The sequence below is a fragment of the Danio rerio genome, chromosome 17, assembly GCF_052040795.2.
Source record: "Danio rerio strain M-AB ecotype USA chromosome 17, GRCz13ab, whole genome shotgun sequence".
Taxonomy (NCBI): Eukaryota; Metazoa; Chordata; class Actinopteri; order Cypriniformes; family Danionidae; genus Danio; species Danio rerio.
Genome location: NC_141037.1, coordinates 14027997 through 14048573, shown reverse-complemented (window position 1 = coordinate 14048573; position 20577 = coordinate 14027997). Strand labels below are relative to the sequence as shown.

Sequence of the window (20577 nt, the reverse complement as noted above, 5' to 3'; positions counted from 1 at the left end):
TTACAATAATTTTTATTTAAAAGTTCTTCATGTGTTTTAGACAGACTGTTGAGCATAAATTTAGTTTATTATAGTTTTGTAAATATTTAAACTAGATTTTGCTTGTTTTGACAAATTTAACATAAGTGGTTAGAATATAACTAAATTAAAGTTGTTTCGATGAGGCAAGTTAAAATCTTTTTCATTCGCCCAACAATGCCATTAAAAAAATATCCATAGTGTTTAGCCCCGTATAAGTCTTAAAAATATCTTAAAAAGTCTTAAATTTGACTTGGTGAAACCCTGCTCACATAGGCCCTAATATCCTCAGAGTGAACTTCTTTTCCATTCTTTCTTAAGTGAAGTTTGAGAAGAACAATTTAAAATACCTACTGATGTATATACGCCATTTCTTCTTAATAATGGAGATTCGAGAAAACTTTTCATAATAGAGAGGTTGTCATGCAGTTTTTGGACTTTGCGGGAAACCGAAGTACTCGGAGGAAACCCACGCAAACACAGGGAGAACATGCAAACTCCACACAGAAATACCAACTGGCCCAGCCAGGGCTCAAACCAGCGACCTTTTTGCTGTGAGGCAACAGTGCTAACCACTGAGCCACCGTGCTGCCACACCCATTATCATTAAAAAAACAAAAAACTAAAATGACCACAACTTCCCATGTCAAATGCTAGCAAATTTGATTCTCACATGACATCAACCAACAGGAAACAACAACAATCTAAACATCTAATAAAAAACAGATGGACAAAACCAATTCCTGACATAAGTTTTACTCATTTTGGTTTCAATCAAATATGCGTCCAATGAGAAATAAAAAATAAAAAATGCAGCTTCTTCTTTTTGGTATAGATATTCATTCATTCCACTTTATTTATAAAGCACTTTACAAATACCGAGCAGCAGACCAAAGTGCTGAACAGTAAATGAAAATTAAAACACTAGCCACACACAACACATAGTATACATCTCAAGTAGTAAAACAACTGCACGCGTAAGGCTTACATATGTACTGTCCAACAGATTTCAGATCAGAAATTATTAATATCTCTGTCTGCAATATAAACAACAAAATTCTCGCCCTAAAAGCCTCAAAAGTACATTTTGTTGTCCTACAGCAGCAATGTCAAACTGTAGAGTGTCCTCTGCCTGTTGCTGTATGTAGGTGGAGTAATACACAAGGGTGAAGGGGCGATAGGAGTGCTGTTACTGGCAGAATATCGCAAGGCTATCAGCCAATCAGAAACAAGCACCAGACAGAACTGTTGTTTAAATATATAATTTACATATATATATATTTACATATAGATGTGTGTGTGTGTATATATATATATATATATATTAACACACACACACATAAATATATATATACACACACACACACATATATATATATATATATATATATATATATATATATATATATATATATATATATAAATAATAAATACAAATTAAGTTAATTCAGCATTCTATTAGCCACCAATTCAACTAAACCTGAATTTAAAAGCCTAATCTGAACAGAGCACAGGTCTTTGCTACAACACATTCACTGCACCAAACAGATGTTTGAGTGAATCTTAAAATACAGTGAGAACACAAACAAAAGCAGGCCATCTCCAAGGACATTTGTGCTTGAAAACATCAGCAGTGCAACTTGGGACAAACAAATGTGTGACAGGATAAGGGTGACACTCGGCCAATATCTCCACTATCACAGCTATTCCCTGCTCTTTCCTTGCAAATTAACACGGCACAGTATCTGACGAGAGCATAGAGAACACTGTCCCAAATCTCACACACTCCTCGTTTTAATTACACACATGATCAGTCATTTTCTCCACATGGTGCGGTTGTTATTATCTGCGCTGAGAATTCCTCTGTAGGACATTATTGGCACCTTTCAAAAGGAAGCCAGAGTGGGATCCGCAGTCCCGCAGAGAGAGCCACTGTCCGGCTGCCGAACGGCTCTCGTATCCTCACACACAGCCCGGTGGGACGCGCACGGAGGAGTCTGCTCAAGCAAACCACAAACCGCAGAGTCTCCACAGGTGCTTTTGTCAGGACATGTCTGTCAAACCCTGTGAGAAATCACTTAGCCCAGATCCAGAGCACAGTCGCCCTGCTTTAACAGAGACTTTCCAAGACTGTGCAGCAAACTAACTCTTTCCAGGGCTGGCCGGTGTGTGTTTATTAGTGATGGGCCGTTATAAAAATAATAATAACATGCTGCTTTATCTGAAAAACAATGCTTAAGTCAGATGTTCTGCTTTGAAAATGCAAGTTAGTCTTTGTTTTGGTTATTTGGTCCTATCTAATGCCACTTTAGCCAATTATATTTCAGCACCCCAAGTTGCCTTGTTGGAAAACAGTGTATGTCATTCACTCATTCAGAAAGTATTCAAAGTAGGCATCCATGACTGAAATGTGACCTCTGGGGAACGGTAGTAGACTCTAAAATGAGATGCAGATTCAGAGTTCCACATGAGGTTATTAGTTAGCAAATAATATAAATATTACGAATGTAAACATTAGGTGAGCAGGTTACATTGACATCACATGTCCTGACAACCCGCTACATGATTAGATTTGCAGTGATAAGCAACTTGGCTGTTTCCACCAGACAAAACATGATAGAAATGTAAATACAGCCATTTAATAGCACAGAATAGTGCACTTACTGCACTCAAACAAAATGGTAAGGTTTAAAACCCAATTATTGTATTTAAACCTTTTAACAATATTAAATGTACATGCAAAACCACTTATACGTGTTGGCTTGCACTGAGTCACCGTTCTACAGTTCAATACCAAAAGGTTTATTTAATTTTATCTCCCGCTGCTTTCAGTATATGGCAACAAAGGTCATGTAAAATGACATTCAAACTTTATTAGCATTTATTTTTTATTTATTTTTTTATTATTAGCCGTTTCTAATATATATTAATTTGAGGTGTTGGTTACAAAACAAGAATTCCTTTTAATATGCCGTTGCTTTTATTTATAACACGACTCAAATCAGAGGCGATGCAGTGGCGCAGTAGGTAGTGCTGTCACCTCACAGCAAGGAGGTGCTAGGTCGCTGGTTCGAGCCTCGTCTCAGTTGGTGTTTCTGTGTGGAGTTTGCATGTTCTTGCTGCATTTGCGTGGGCTTCCTCTGGGTGCTCCGGTTTCCCCCACAGTCCAAAGACATGTGGTACAGGTGAATTGGGTAGGCTAAATTGTCCGTAGTGCATGGGTGTGTGTGTGTGAATGAGTATGTGTGGATGTTTCCCAGAGATGGGCTGCAGCTGGAAGGGCATCTGCTGCGTAAAAATGTGCTGGATAAGTTGGCGGTTCATTCTGCTGTGGCGACCCCGAATTAATAAAGGGACTAAGCCGACAAAAATATGAATGAATGAATGAATAAATTAATGAATGAATGAACGACTTAAATCAGCCTTAAATCAACCTTTAGGCTTGATAGTCGGGCACACTCCTGTTGGTGTCGTCAATTTGACAACCAGCGCTTGCGTTAGTTTAATCACTGGGTGTCAAACTTAGATACTGCACCTTTAATAATGTGTATAATGTAATTGAGAACACAAAACTAGCATCTGACTTCTGTAAAGAGCATCAACAAACTTGAGAAAACATTATAAATGCAGAAGTATTGTTGCTCCATAAAACCTTTCCTTCATTGCATAACTCAAGAACAGCACTTGCAGTCATCCACTATGACACTATTAAGAGATGAAAACCACAGATTTTTGCCTCCAAACACTGATTGTCATTTAAAAAATAAATAAATAAAAATCACCATTATTCCCCAAGTCACAGTACTAAAATCTGCCTGATAATCGTGTAATTCAACCCCCCCATCTAATCAGTTCACGCTGAAAAAAAAAGTGAATCAAATATTTGTCAATCAAACCAATTCACAAAATAAGCCTTAAAAATGACAGTCTGTAAGAGTCAGAACCCACCGATACAAACACATCTGCACTGATGCTGGAGAGGGAGAGAGAAAGAGATCATGAAAGTGACAGAGAAAAACATCACACAAATAATCAAATTTGAGGAGTTTTACAGAGTCTAATTACAGAAATCTATGTGTGCCCTGAAGTGCAGGCTAATCGGTTTATTTTTCCATCTGATGCCTGCTGATATCGTGGCCCTAACAGTGATTTTATTAGCGAGGCACGGTGCTGCGGCTGGCTGCCATAGCCCCGTCATTACGGCCAATGTCTCCGTGTGGCACAAGCAGATGAGAGGAGAGATAGCCCAGGCTAATGCACCGTTGCCTGGGGCTCCGAGACACTGATCTGGGCCCGGGCTCCAGCAACACAGCCACTCCTATTAATCTCAGCTCAAACTAAATTGGAGGGCTCATGAAATACAGCCTCGAGAGCGGCCGGCCCGATTTATCGCCCTGCGTCCTGTCCCCGCGCCCCGGGGGGAAAAGTGATGTGCGTGCTGTCGTTGCAAATGCAACATTTATTTAACATTCATGATGCACAAGTCAGCGCTAATGCTATCAGAGTGAGGCGCACATACGCCGAGCTACACGTACGTGGCGGTCCTGATTAGTATGAATGAGTAAAGGTGGGCTTGCCATCTGCCTCCCATGCATGTCTTTTTTTAAACTATAACCTGATTTTGTGGTTCTACGGAGTGCTGAGATTTTTCACCACGGCTTTCAAATGCCATGGCTATTAATTCTTTAAATCGCATTTAGCTTTGCAGAAACGCTCTGAATTGGCACATGAGCTGTTTTATCTTCTTACACGTTTCAGCAGGTTTTGATGCGCCAATAGATAGACGTCCATCCAGTACTGTGGATTATCTATACAGATCGATCCACTGGTTTAAATAATATCAGATGTGAAGATAATTTTCTTTCCTCCCCTATTTTTTGTAACTTATCTAGCATCCAGGATTTCCACATTTAAACAAAGGTAGCCTTCATTTCTCCAAAGTCAACACTAGAAAAATCCTACAATTTATATACAGTAGTCCCTCGCTATAACACGGTTCACCTTTTGTAGTCTCATGGATTTTTGTTTGAGCAATTTAACATGTTTTTTTTTTTTTCTATAGCGAACTGTGTTCAGCATTCTGATTGGCTGTAGACCACTGTCAATCAATCTCCTCCATGCCGTTTCACATGTACAGTGCATTCAGCTTGCCAAACTGACAAATCTTTGATCGCTAGCAGTGTGACTGAAGTGCTGTACTGTATGTTTGCAAGTTTTCTGCCTAACAAACCCCATAATGTCGACAAAACATTTTGCACTGTCAAAGGCACCTGCTGTAGCACCCAAAAGGCTAACAGTCGCACAAAAAGTTGGACTTATGGACATGCTGAAGGAAGGTAGAAGTTAAATGACTTTTTAGACGAGAGAGAAAAGTGTTAAAATGTGAACGCCTGTCTAACAAAAGTGTAGAAAGTGTGTAGTGAAGGGGTTTTCAGCCTTTAAACATCTATAATAATTGTAAAAATTAAAGCTGACTACTTCACGGATTTCACCTTGTAGGCTATTTTTACAATGTAGCTCCTGTGATTAACGAGGGACCACAGTATATAAAACCCTTCTAGGATATTCCTAAATAGCTGTTTGTGTGATTCCTCTTCAGGCTTATTGAGAATAGAGTTTGCTGGAATTTTTTAAGGGTATATCACTCTGAATTCATTTCTTACAATCATTAAAAAGTCTACATTTTCTTGGTTAATTCTAGTCACAATTTAGTATTACATTGCAAAAATGATTTTCTTCCTCAATTTTTTTTTAGTTTTTATAAATATTTAAACCAAATAACATTTTCTGTGGAAACACCTTTTTATTGTTTTCAGAAAAAAATCATTTAAGTTATGTGAGTTTTGTGTGTGAAACAAACTGCAACAACTCTGAGTGAGTAAAATAGTTTTATTTCAAATCGAAAATTATTATTATTTTGAAGATTATTTTTAAGGAAAAGTTTTTATTTTTATTTTTTTTTTTTATTTATTTATTTTTTTTACGTTTTTTTAACTGCAAAATGCTTCTTCACTTAAGTAATTTTAGATATTTGGACTAGTATAAAGACAAAATCTCTATATAAAATTTTTTTATTTTATCCAGTGCAGATTACCAGTGTCAGGCATTACTGATAACACTTAAAAACTTCTTTAAACTCTTAGACTGAACAAATTTAAACCGAGGAAGGCAGGACTTAAAATTGCAATTGATATTTACAATTAAACTCGGATTCATTTCAAATGAAGAGAATTAGTCAAAATGTAAGTTTCAAATAATAGAAAAGAATAGTAAAGAATTTTTAAGAATTGATGTACACATTTGATTTGAATTTGAACTGCTTGAAGTATACATGAAGCGCAATTAAAACACATTAAGTAACTTAAGAAACTATTAAAACTACTGAAGAAGGACAGAGAAAGCAACAATGATAGAAAAACAGAACAATAGATAGAATGGTAGACGTTAACAGACAGAACAATAAACAGAAAAAATGCTATAATGACAGACAGATACAGACAGATTTATAGACAGACAAATACACGGATGGATGGATAGATGGATATACAGATAGATTGGATGGATGGTTAGATGGACAGACAGACAGACAGACAGACAGACAGACAGACAGACAGATGGATACATAGATAAATAGATAGATAGACAAAACGATGGATTGATGGATACACAGACAGACAGACAGACAGACAGACAGACAGACAGACAGACAGATGGATACATAGATACATACATAGATAAATAGATAGATAGACAGAACAATGGATTGATGGATACACAGACAGACAGACAGACAGACAGATAGACAGATAGACAGATAGATAGATAGATAGATAGATAGATAGATAGATAGATAGATAGATAGATAGATAGGTAGATAGATAGATCGATAGATCGATGGATAGATGGATAGATAGATAGATAGACAGACAGACAGACAGACAGACAGACAGGTAGATAGAACGACAGACAGATAGAATGACAGATGGACCAAACCACAGTCGAACAGGTAGACAGTTAGAGATGAATGGATGGACAGACGAGTGATTCTCTGCTACACTGACCACAAACTCCTTGTGAGAAGCCTGCAGCGCATCCTAAACACCTCGTAAGAGTCAGACCCACATTCCCTATCGCCATGCACCCCCAGGGAGCCTGTTGTTTACCAATCTATCCCGAGCCGGAGGGGGCCACACAACAACATGTTTTTTTTTTTTTTTTGGTTAACACACCCTGCACCTCACTCATTCACACACACAGCCTGTGTTTGACTGACTGGAAAAAAAAAGTCTGGAGGATGAAGCTGTCGGTGCTAACAGGTCAAAACAGCAGAGAAGTTTAGTGATTGATAGACATACTAATGCCATCTGAGGTGAACTGTGACGGAAAAAAACCAAACAAAACACTGACATGGACATTGACGGGTGTCGCTTGTACAGTTATGATAATTACTAATGCACAAAATAAAGAGAACGAAAAATGGCGAAAGCAATTAAGCACTGACCCTACGACACCCCCCACCTTAATCTGTTCCACCCCCTTTTTGGCATTGACAGGACAATTAGTGAATAGTGCAACCTTCCATCCCCCTTCACACACACACACACACACACACACACACACACCAGCAATCCACGCTGTTACTAGGACACAATAGGGCCTATTGTGAAGGCTGGCAGTGTGTGGCAGCACTGCCCGTTAGGCGTTTGGCTGTGGCTATGCCGAGTTTGTGTGTGCGCACAGGCCGCTCAAGCATGGGGACAAAAGGGGAAGCGCTGGCCTGCTGCTTCCATCAGCTCAGTTGCCTTTGGAAAAAGCCAGAGTCAGAAGGAAGGAGGCTATGACCCAAAGCTCTTCCACTCTCTCCGCTATCACGCCCTGCCATATGCTGACCCCAGCAGCCCGGCACTTATCGCTGCCAATCAGCAGCCAGCGGGCCTGCCCCCGCTGTCACGCCGGAGCTGGCGGAGTCCCACACACACCACTGGACTGGCACGGCCAATGGGGAAGCCGCTTAGCACGTCCCCTCCTCTCCCCCTGCGTCCCAATCGACCACTGACAGATGGAAGATGGCCGTGACTCTTAGACTTGCGTGTGTGTTTTTTTTTTCTCACAGAGTCCAAGCCAACAACCTCCCCAACCTCCCTCTGGCCAACTCGCAGCCAGACGGATCAGATAATGTGGGTGCAATCTGGGGGGGGTTGAAGGACCAGATCTAGATCCACTTCATTCCAGGATGCTTTTCAAGGAACCGAGCAGCTGTAGAGATCTGCTAGCCCGGGGGGGGGGGGCATGACAGGTCAACTAGCTCCAATCGAAACGGGGTGTTTAAAATGCACACACACTTCCACATATGGCAGCCCAGACTGTAGTAGAACATTTTATCACTCAGACCCAACATGATGCCCTCGGAGACTAAAACTGGCTGGAAGGCCCCCCCTAAAGCTTGGGCTCTTTTTCTTGGACTACTCCCGTGCTATCTGTGGTTTAACCCTGTTATTTTGTTTGCCCAGCATTCATAACACTGACCTACGCCAGCTACCTGCTATTTTTTTTCTCCCTTCTTTCCCTCCAACAGACATTAAGACCAAAGAGAGCCCTTTCTCTCCATTCCAGGCCCTAATTTCACAGTCATGCCGAATGAGGGATCAGTGCACAGGGAGGCAGATGGACGCAGCCCGGGGCCAAGAGAAGGAACTGGAACTTAGAGTCAGACACAAGAGAGGTTGAGGCGTGTTGGCTTATAGAAGAGATGAAGAAAAAAAAAGTGGGAACAGAGAAAGAAAAAAAGTTTGCTAGTATTTTAAAATAAAATAAAAAGAATGGTGTTTTGACATGGCTTGACTGTGGATTCTTAACAAAAGGTCTGTCTTTTTAAAATCTAGATAATTTACTTCACAACACCTGCCTCTGCCCAGCTAAAAAGAGTATGGTTATCATGCGTCAGTCAACTGTGGTGTTAGTTGCTGGTGCACAATTTCTAAATGAGGACCTCTTCATAAGAACAACTCCTGATGTGTATGCAGATCTAATCTAATTGTCTCTGTGTGAAATTAAAGACACTGAACTGAGGCTCAGCATACAATGCTATTCAGGTGGAAGAAAATGAGCTTGATTATACGGATGGAATAAAATGCAATATAAACCTTGATAGCCATTGTATTTTACTCTGGGTGTACTGTAACTACTTCCACTTTTTTTTTTAATTGTAAAAGTGGAAGCAGTTAAAATACACCTGGGATAAAATACAATGTTTACATAAGGTTACACGAATGAACCCAAAAGATGTGGCTGACTAACAATGCATTTATCAAACCAATGACTTGTACGAGTTCATTTTTAGTGCATCAAAAAGCAACCTTTGAGTCATTTGGTTTAATAGGGGAAAGTGCAACGCTCAGTATGGCCACCACAGCGAAGGAAGTCCCACCTTCCAGTCATAATAGCCAAGTCATAATCTTCATAGTCTGGCAGTTCTTTGGGGGAGGGGTCTGTACAGATTCACTTTTCTGTTATTATGGCAATCCCTGTCCGCATTGCTTCTGACCGAAGAAACATCATCACATCACATCCCATCATAAATCGTGAACAGTGTCAAATGGTGAACAAAAATTTATCTGCGGTATTCTCACATTCACTGCTCTTACCCAACTATGATGATTTCCACTGCTGAGAAACCTGAAATAGAGCTAGATATCATAAATTGTAATATCAATTAGAGCTTAAAAACAATGGGACTATTTTTGTCAGCTTTTGTTGATGATTTGAAATTTGTAAATTAAATGATAAGAAAAGGTTAGCAAGCAGTTCATGAGATTTCAGGATTTACCCATTCATTTGGATAGGACTCTCTTGGAAGAACTGCCAGGAGACAATGCTGATATGGCCGCAGAGTGAACAGACTATACTTGGAAAACAAACCACCTCTATTTTGCATTATTAAAGGTCATATTTTGGTTTTGGGGGTCTCCAACAACAGACTGATATGCATGCAATGTCAAAAAACACTTACATTGTCTTGAACTGACACTGTTTCAATTTACATTAATCTTCTATGTGAAGCCGCTTTGACACAATCTACATTAATACTATAGAAATAAAGGTGAATTGAATTGAATAATAATATGCATTTATTTTTATCTAATTATCACAAGGGCTCCCATATGATTTCTTCAGAAATGTATTTGCTCCCAAACCCCTCCTTTGCTTAAGGCTAATCTGCTGTGATTGGTCCAATGATCCAGTCTGTTGTAATTGCTCGACTGGGTTCAGGGCAAGACAGAGAGAAATGCCTACCATGGTTATGAAGTAGCAGAGAGTATGTGAGAGCCCAATGCAGGAATGCAATAAAGCAATGCAGCTAAACATCAGCATTTTACTCTACTTTTAACCCTAACCCCAAGTAATAACAAAGACACGCATTCAGTATTAATCCACACAGTGGCAAAAGTTGAACTATTTAGAAAATTGACCGCGCCCCACATGCGAGGAACAGCTGATGGTGGCTATAGTAAAGATAAAAGGCAGAGGATCACGAGTTCAAAAACACATTTAAATCGGTAAAGGAAGAAGCATGTGTCACGTTTTCAACGTGGTTTTAGACGCAATGTATGAATAGCCCCACAAATATTTAACCTGAGAGATATGCTACTCCTTCCTTTAATATTAAACGGCAGATGAATCCCACGTTGCAGTGTAGGTTATTGTATCAAAAATCTGAAAAATCACAGGAACACACACAACAATAGGTTGTCTATACTGTGGTACTGCCGAATCACCATCTATCAGTGATCATCATCTTGGTGTCATGATCAGTCCTGTGAACCCCCGCGCTCAACTAGTGTCTGAAGGGAAAGGTACATTTACATTTTACCGGAACCGGCACTACATATTTGGGGATGAACCGTATCAACGTCGATGCGTTAAAGCAAAAGATTTGAACCCAACATGATTCATTTATTCGACTCAGAGTTGACTATTTCATTAAAGAATTAGTAGATTTAAACAGGTGCACTTTTAGATTTAAATCTCAGCTGGATGTTCTCACTCACTTGTGTTACACACAGCATGGAAGGTTATTTTCAAAAACCCATAATAGGAGCTCTTTAAACCTTATGCGAGGTGTTTCTAATGCTGCGTCTATGGCAGAGGTGCCCAAACTCAGTCCTTGAGGGACGGTGTCCTGCAAAGTTTAGTTACAATCCCAATTAGACATACCTGAACCAGCTAATCAAGCTCTTTCTAGGTATACTAGAAACTTCCAGGCAGGTGTGTTGAAGCAAGTTGGAGTTAAACTATGCAAGACACCGGCCCTCCAGGAACAAGTTTAGACACCCCAGGTCTATGGGCTATGAGACTTTGCTCTCTGACACAATCTACATTGTAAAAAGTGCTATAGAAATAAAGATGAGTTGAATGGAATTACGGCAAAAGTAAGTGGAATTAACTTCTGTGACCTGTACAAGATGTCAAACAGATTAATCGGACAAAATGGCTAGCTCCTAAACCAACAATCTGACCAGCTCTACTCCCCTAACTACTACACTACACAGCCTGTAAGTGATTGATTCGAAGATACCACGACGTTCAAGGGAGAATTAGGTTACATCACTTTCCCTCCCTCCCCAATGACTGCATGCGGTGGCACCATCAACAGGTAAGCAGGAGAGACTGTGACTTCCTTCCTCGCATCCCCGGGGTCCTCTCGGTCTCACGGCCCGTTTTCGGCATCGGAGAGCAGCTCGTCTGGCACATAGATCTTCTAATCACTACCAGCCTGCCATCCATCCATCCCTCACAGTCATCAATTATTCGCACAGGACAGAAAGAAAAGGAGGTGCGAGGAGGGAGCTCAAAGAAAATGAGAGAGAGAAAGAGTACAGAAAAAAGGGAGGGGATAGTTTTAAAATAAAGGGAATGGGACTGAAAGAAAAACAGAGAAAAGAGAAAGAGAAAAGGTTTGGAGAGACATCCGTCGATAATGACAGATTACTGTAATTCAGGCTGTCAGGAGCATCGACCTGTGCGGCTCACGCCAATCAATAGCTCAGTCCACTATCGAGCTCCGCGCAGGCACACAGATGGGCGAGATTGCTGCGAGCGAAAGACTCAAGCTGAGCCAAACAATCTCTCTGGCTTGGAGGACATGGCAGATGAGAATCTCTTTCCCCCCTTTTTCTCTCGCTCTCATCGTCATCTACCCTCCTCTTCGCCTTCGCTTTGTTTTCTGAAAGTAGCATCTCTTTTAAGGAGAAAAAAAGAGTGCTCTTAAAGAAAGGTTAAAGGTCTTTGGTGCCAACGAGGCCGAGATGCTTGGATGCTTGATCTGGAGTGAGGGCTCCAGATCATTTTGGAAGGGCACTTTCTTTCAAAGACTAAAAAGGGGATTTGCACTGCACAGGTTGAGCCCTATGTGTGCACTTGCCTGCTTGTGCTTAAGTGCACCGACATATAGCACCATTGTGACCATATTTTGCTACTCCTTTGGCATCTCTGGTCTAGACTTTTAGACCTAAATAATGTTGGTGAGCACAAATCTTGATTTTAATAAAATGCACATAAATCAACCACTTCTAAAAAGAAAAAAGAGACTCTTTAATATAAATAAATAAAACTATTTTCAAAATTTAAGACTTTTTAAGACCATTATGAATGAAATTGTAGACCTACACAGGGCTAAACATTAATGATTTTTTTTTTGTAATAGCCTGGTTAGGTCAATGGAATTGTATAATTTTTTGCTTGCCACAAAAACAAATTTAATTATTTCTTAGCAACATATTTTAATGTGCACGCACGCACGCACACACGCACGCACGCATGCACGCACGCACGCAAGCACGCACGCACACACACACTTTGGCCAACAGTTTATTCAATTCATCTATAGAACATGTCTTTGGACTGTGGGGGAAACTGAAGCACCCGGAGGAAACCCACACAAACACAAGGAGAACATGCAAACTCCACAGAGAAATGCCAACTGATCCAGCCGGGAAACCAGCGACCTTCTTGCTATGCCACCAAAAGTATATTTATTATGGAGACAGTTATATGCATAATCAAAGATATATATTTGTTGGCTTTTGGTCCAAATTGATTGAGTATAACTCCTATTTAACCTAATGTGTTTCTGCTATAAAAGCTTAAGCTTCCTGCCTATTTTTAAATATTATGTCCACTCTGACTTACTTCTGTAAATAGTTTTTTGCAGTAAATGGAAGATAATGATAATGATAATTAAGATAATAAGATAATTATAATCTAATGAGAATTAGTTGACATGAAAATGCAAATGTAACTTAAATTCAACAAACAAACCATCAAAATAAAGTGTGACCTAATTAGGGAATTTAATTTGAAGAAATTGCAGTAAAAATGTCTAACAGCTATTGTAAATGGCATCTCTTTGTATTGAAAAATCGTTGACCAAATGCTTTAATATTTAATATATAAAAAAGGTTGTTGGTTGTTGAGATTGTTGGTGATTGGATGAATGTCGGCCCGATTGGGTAGCTTTACTTGGACACAGGGAAATTGAGACCTGTTTAATATGATTTGAGAGCTACAATTCAATATTTCAGTGAATTTAAGACTTTTTAATGCCTAAAATTTAGTTTTTGAAATTGAAGACATTTTAAGACCCTGCAGACCCTGATAAAAAGGAACTAGAGATTGGTCAAAACAAAAGCAAGGTGGCATAAAATACAGACCAATCTAATGTGAGAAATGGCACTTTATGTATTCCATCAGCTGCCTAAACTAGTTTCATAGTAGCATTTAACATTTCCACTCTTCAAACCTGAAACTATTTCATTACAAATAAAACAGAGCAGTTTTATGCTGCATTGGAGCAAAATGAACACACAACTCTGCCCAATCATCTCTGAAAACTCTAAATTGTCTACATAATTTTTTCTTTTCTGAAAACTGTCACCCACACCCTTTCAAAAACTCTGTGTTGGTAAGTATCTGCCAATTATGTCATGCACTGAGTGGATATCTTGACAAAATATCTATTAAATATCTCCGGACTTTGACAAGCCCTGGCATATACAGTACAGTGGCTGGCTGCTTTTCTTTAGCAAAACTGTTTACGGACACAACAGCTTGAAAGATTTTTATAGAAGAATGGTTGGTTGGTTTCTAATAAAAGTTCAAATCCAGACTGTCTGGCTTGTTTTTTTTTTCAATCTTTTAGCACTCTTTCCTTTTCAAAATGCTACTTTGAGTTCATTTCTGGTCTATAGATATAGTTCAGGTACATCCTCTCACATGAATTTGTGAATTTCACCAGATCACTCACACAGAAAAGCAAAAGCACATTCAGTTATGTCATCATAAGTCACGTGATTTGACATGTTCTTTATGAGTAGTACAAATGGTGCAAGATGTGTTGCAAGTTGAGGTTTATACTTTTCACAAGCCTAACCCTAATTCCTAAGCAATACTCTTAGGATGCGTCACTACTTTCAAGTCATCAAAATAATAATTTGTCTCCTTTTTGTTACAAGTAATACTGGAATCTTTTTTCCAAGTCATCAAAATAATCCAGAATAATCCTGTTTTTAGCTTCGGTGTAAACAAAAGTTTTTAAAACAACAAATTAGCACAGTTTCAGAATAATTACATGATACTAATAATTGAGAGTAATGAGTCAGAAGAACACAAGAATAAATGTTTTCATATATTAAGTACAATACAGCTACTTTAGAGTACTTTTTTATTTATCATATTTTTGTCACTATATGTTTTTTTATATTTAACTCAAACTCAAACTAATTGGCTGCTTATTAATAGTTAAGCTAGTAGTTGGGTATAGGTATTGCATACGATTAGGGATGTAGAATTGAATATGTACTTTATAACTACTAATAAACAGCCAATATCTTAAAAATGGTCAGGTAATAAGGCTTAAGCTAATAGTGAGAATTGGTACTTAAACTTTGTGTTTACCAAAACAGTATTAAAAAAAAACAACAACAAAAAACTAGTTTGTGCATCTAAAACAATCATTAAAATGATCCATCGTTGTACATAATTTAAATTGTGAACAAAAGTTCAAATGTTTGGGGTTATTAATTTGATTGTTTAAAAAATATATTTTTGAAGTCTCTTATTCTGATCAAGCATGCATTTACGGTAGGGATGGTCCGATCGATTGGCCAAAAATCGCTATTGGCTGATAATCACATTTCATCACTCATTCAGTACTCGCTAATCTGCCCGAATTCATGATTCGATCACAATTGTTTGTTTAAGAGTTTACAAGCAGAGGAAAAATAAGAACTGTGATTTTTTTACATATCCGAACTGAAAGTTCTGTGTTTTCAACAATATTGCAAGTTCATTATAACCTGGCTGGAAAGATTATTGAAATAAAAAAATAAAACAACAAATTTTTAAATAAATATTTAATAATATAACTTATCGCAATTTACTTATTGTTATAAACAGTAGTTTATAGGCATATTTCCTTTTAGTAAAATAGTAATGTATTTATAGATGTGTATTTTAATTCTTATGCAACAAATATGCACTCCAAACTTCACTGAGACATGTTGAATTCTTCTTCCATCATTTGCAATGTTTCCAAATTACTTTGTTAGTGATTTTTGTTACCAATTTTTTAAATCTGTTTTATGTATTATTTTCTGTAAAGCTGCTTCTGACCATTACATGTCTACGCTAATTGGTTATAAGAGATGTGTTTAGGAATTATATGCAACATCTTTAATTTATTCTCTGAGATAAGGCAAGGTTTACACCTAATTATCATACTTAGAGTGAAAATGTGCTTTATGCATCCTAAAAAAATCCTGATAAAAGATTTCAGCATTAGTCCTCCAGTCTTGTGAGATCAAAAAACTCAAAACAATAAGTTTCAGCACTAGAGCAGAGATTCAGATGTGTGTGTGTCGTGTGTGTGATTGTGTGACCGACAGAAAGAGAGAGAACAAAAAAAAAAAACAGCAATTTGCCAGAAAGGGATTCGAAAAGTAAATGGCTGTGCATCACAGCTAGCAGGCACTGAGGGCTGATCAGAATGATTCCATCACCCGCCTGACTTGCTGAGCCGAGAACAGTGCTCTACATGTGCAGAGCTGCGAAATGAGACATCAATAATTATCGAGCGGTTCTACCTGCTCCGCTCCGAGCCTGAGCCCAACCTGATCGTCAATCCACACATCCACGAGCCAGGCCTGGGAAACCAACAATAATAATAAGCCTCTGCCACCTTAAATATGACAAAAGCCCACATGCACTCGTTAGCCTGGGGGAAAAAAAGGATACAAGTTTTGGTATAGAGGGATGAGGGATTTCAGAGCTCTGCTGGCGTTGATGGCTGTCGCTCGCACCACTGTGGGCAATATAGTCCCATCCACTATGGCTCCGTCAAACAAGGGACCAAAGAACGGCACCTGTGGAAAAGGGACATGACATGATATATGAACACTTAATAGCCTGCCAAGAGGAGAGAAAAAAAAGAGAGAAGCCCAAAGCATGGGCAAAATACACATTTCAATCAGTATTAAGGGCTGTTCACACACCCTCCTTTTTTAGCATGAAAAATGCTGCATGGCATGACTGTAAAACAAGACAATGAATCTTTATGAACTCCTTTCCAGCGAGTCTGAATAATTGTATTGTGAATGGCTCGTTTTTTTGTTCCATTTTATTTTATTTCATGTTCTAGTTTTGAGTTGGTTTATGAAAGCGTTTATGAAATGTGGATTAATAAATAGAGCAAAAAGTAATAATGAAATAAAATAAATGAAATTTTATCGCAATTAAAAATACCTATTTGCTATTAGATTTGTTAGAATTATTAGTGCTAAGAAATGTTTTATTGAGAGTATTTTTTCGAGTCTCTATTATTGCATTCTGATGGTTCTTTTTTGTGGTCTGTTCCTTTTTTTTGTTTAATATTTTCACTAGTTTTGAGTTGGTTAGTTTATAAAATGTGGATTAAAAATAGAGCAAAAAGTAACATTGAAATAAAGAAATATTATTTCAATTAAAAATTGTATTTGAATTGATTTGCTGCTCAATTTAATTTATTATAATTATTAGTGCTAAAAAATATTGTATTGACACCAAGCATTTTTTTGCAGTCGTTTCCATTTTATTTTATTTTATTTACTACCTTTGAGCTAGTAAGACTTTTTGAAATGTGGATAAAAAGTAATAATTAAATAAATTTAATGAAATATTATTGCAATTAATAATAACTAATTTGCACTGACTGCTTATTTAGATTTATTATAATTACTAATGCTATTAAATATTTCATTGACACTGTTTTTGGGCAAACAGTTTTTTATCAATATGCCTGATGCATGTACAGCTCAAAAGAAAAACATTTATATTTTACATTAATTTTTACATTTTAAATTAACATTTGTTCCATTCTTTCTGACACTTTTGATTAACTAATGTATCTAATATAAATTAATATAGTGATATACTTATATATTTTATATAAATACCACTATGACCAAAAAAAGCTTTTGCTGCTTGTTTAAAGTACTTATTTAAAATGAGCTGCAACAACACAATTCTCTAGATTTTTGTGGGAAACAACTGTTTTATGTTTAATCCACTTAAATTTGTTATGTTTTTTTTTTTACGATTTGAATTTTATTGATTTTTCTTATTTGCAAATGATGCAGATGAATATCAAATACATAGTAATATAACATTAAAAGCAGAACAATACAAAATAAATAAATACAATAAATAAATAACTTAACATTAATTGAGTGAATAAACCAAACCAAAAAAAAAATAAAAATAAACAATTCTTTAACAAGTGAGTATGTGAAATTGTATGTATGATATTTCTGTTCGAAATAAATCAAATCAACATCAAATCAAACAGAAATTGATTAGGCTAACTTAATTGTTTTTCCAAATTTAGGTTGATTGAACATAAAACAATTAAGTTTTCCCTCCAAATAAAACAGAGTAAATGTGTGGATTCAGCACATTTTAAATAAGTAGTCTAAACAAGGATCAAAAATAATTTTTAAGTGAACTACTACTACTACTAATAATAATAACGACATTTTTATTCAGCGTATTTATATATCCGTGTCTTTTCCTATAGTTTTAACCAAAAATAATTAATAACTCTTCAGCTGCATTAGACTGTCTGTGAACAAGCCTTTACACACCCTATAAGCAAGCAGCTTTGTCCTTTAAATAAAAGGAGGCATGAAAATGTCAAAACCTTCGACGTATTTCAGCCTGCTACATAAAAAAACCCCATCCTGACATTAAACAGAAAAGAAACAGTGAATAGCCTTCATGCACTGAAATGGGGTCTAAATGGACTTTCATAAAAGCCAGGCCTCGTCTTTCTTTATCTCTCCATCTTTCTACATTTCCTCAGACTGCATGAAAGACTGAGCCTCTCGTCTCGGATCCATCTCCACAGCGGAATTCGATTCTGAGAATCCCATTCATTCAATTAAGCCCTGACATAACTGAGCAGGAAGCAAAGGCTGGTAGCGCCAAAGACAGATCTGCTTCCACCGTCTTCTGTTCAAGGCTTTGAGCTCATTTACAGAAAAAAAACAAATGGCTGTGATGCACAAACACATATCTCTGCTTTGCTTTAGTTACTCTTTAAGAGCGACAGATTTTTTTTTCTCCCTCTAAGTATGCGTAAGGGTTTTACCGTATTCTGTTGTATTGAGATAATAGCAGTGCTTCTTTCACATAGACTTTCACCCAGGTATATTAATCGCCGCCCAAGTATATTTGGTGATGCGTTTTTTCACTATGATCATCCTTTAAAATAATATTTAATATTATAAAGGCAATTGCATTATAATTAATTTAATATTCACCCAATTGAACCAAATATTTGCAATTAACCAGTGAAAAACTGTCTCTCGTTTACCCGTTTAATAGTCTAATGCTAGTTCTGTGTGCGCAAGAACTGTTAACATTCCCACAGACGGTCACATGCTCTGCACACTGACAGAGATTTGCTTTTTTGGCACTTAAAAATGCATCCAGCATTTCTAAATCTCCTAATGTCCGATATTTGGCTTTCTTGTTCAAAAGTTGACGTTAAACGTATGCATTTTTAAATGAACTTTTTATTTAAACATACTTTTGCTTGGCATTACAGCTGAGTGCGCGAGCACAGTCGTGAGAGCAAGAGAAACATCAAATAATTTATTAAAGACTCAGAAAAACTTGACTATATTCTAATATAATGTACCACAGATACAGGGACACTGGAGCGTTTTAAAGCTGCTATTCATCAGTGGATTGCTGGTACAGTATGTCAGCTTACAGACAAAGCAGCTGATTGACATGACTTCAAAATGCTCCAGTAATCCTGTATCTGTGGTTACCTTCAGTAAACAGCAGTGAGTTTGGTAAACCGATGACCTTCACGGCCAGTCACAGTCATTTTTAATAAATTACTCAAGAGTGCTCAAATGTTTTTTTAATTTCAGTATTGATTGGAATGTGACTTATTTCTATAAAAACTGTCTCTCGTTTACCCGTTTCATAGGCTACTGCTAGTTCTGTGTGTGCGAGAACTGTCAACATTCTTCCAGACGGTCACATCCTCTGCACACCAACAGAGATCCACCTTTTTGGCATTTACAAAATGCATCCGGTCTGGGTTTCTAAATGTCCTAATGTCCGATATTTGGCTTTCGCTTTCAAAAGCTGACATTAATTGTATGCATTTTTACATGACCTTTTTATTTAAACATACCTTCACTCTGCTTTACAGCTGACTGCGCGAGCACAGACGTAAGAAACAATAAATAATTCATTAACGAGTTAGAAAAACTTTACTATATATTAGTAAATATAATGTACCACAGATACAGGGACACTGGAGCGTTTTAAAGCTGCTTTTCATCAGTGGATCGCTGGTACAGTATATCAGCTTACAGACAAACCAGCTGATTGACATAACTTTAAAACGCTCCATTATTCCTGTGTCTGTGGTTTACCTTCAGTAAACAGCAGTGAGTTTGGTGAACCGATGAGCTTCATTACCAATCACAGTCACTTCTGTTGAGCAAGTGAACACGATGGCAAATCATGCTCAATAGTGCTCAAATGTTAGCGAGAAATGTAAGTTTTTTTTATTATATCTCAGAATTGCTTGGTACCGAATTCCAGTCTTGTGACAACACTACAATGGAATGTGACTTATTTCTATGATGTTAATCAGAGATTTCAGCATTACTACTCCAGTCTTGAAGTCACAACATCATGCTGATTTGGTGCACGAGAACCATTTTTAATCAGGTCAAAATAGTTTTATCTGCTTCATTTTTTTCCTGGAAAATGAAATGCATAAAAAAACTGACATACATTGTATTAAGGAAATTTTAAAAACAGAAGATTTAACTAACATAAAATACATAAAAATTCAAGTCTCACTTTTTAATTTTACTGCAAAAAATGCAGTGAAGATATTTGATATTAGAATTAGGAATATTAGAAATTAAAGATTTGGACTAGAAACAAGACAAAAGTTTCATCTAAAGTTTTACAAAGTCTAAAATAAATAAATCTGAC

General features: G+C 37.4%; 1 protein-coding gene across 25 annotated transcripts in view; it reads right to left on the bottom strand.

The window, feature by feature from the left end:
- Positions 1-20577, bottom strand: part of ralgapa1 (Ral GTPase activating protein catalytic subunit alpha 1) — a 161912-nt gene that overhangs the window by 19889 nt on the left and 121446 nt on the right. For 18 of the 25 annotated variants that reach the window (XR_015513095.1, XR_015513092.1, XR_015513089.1 and 15 more), the window contains one exon: positions 16309-16436. Coding sequence is in view for 7 of the 25 variants with exons in the window: in XM_087290133.1 (XP_087146259.1) it covers positions 16309-16436 (128 nt within the window). In the remaining 18 variants the exon portion in view is untranslated. Of the gene's footprint in view, positions 1-14225; positions 14793-15701; positions 16437-16947; position 20577 lie in introns of those variants that run through there. The other 7 variants (XR_015513104.1, XR_015513099.1, XR_015513094.1 and 4 more) reach the window with 2 other exon arrangements.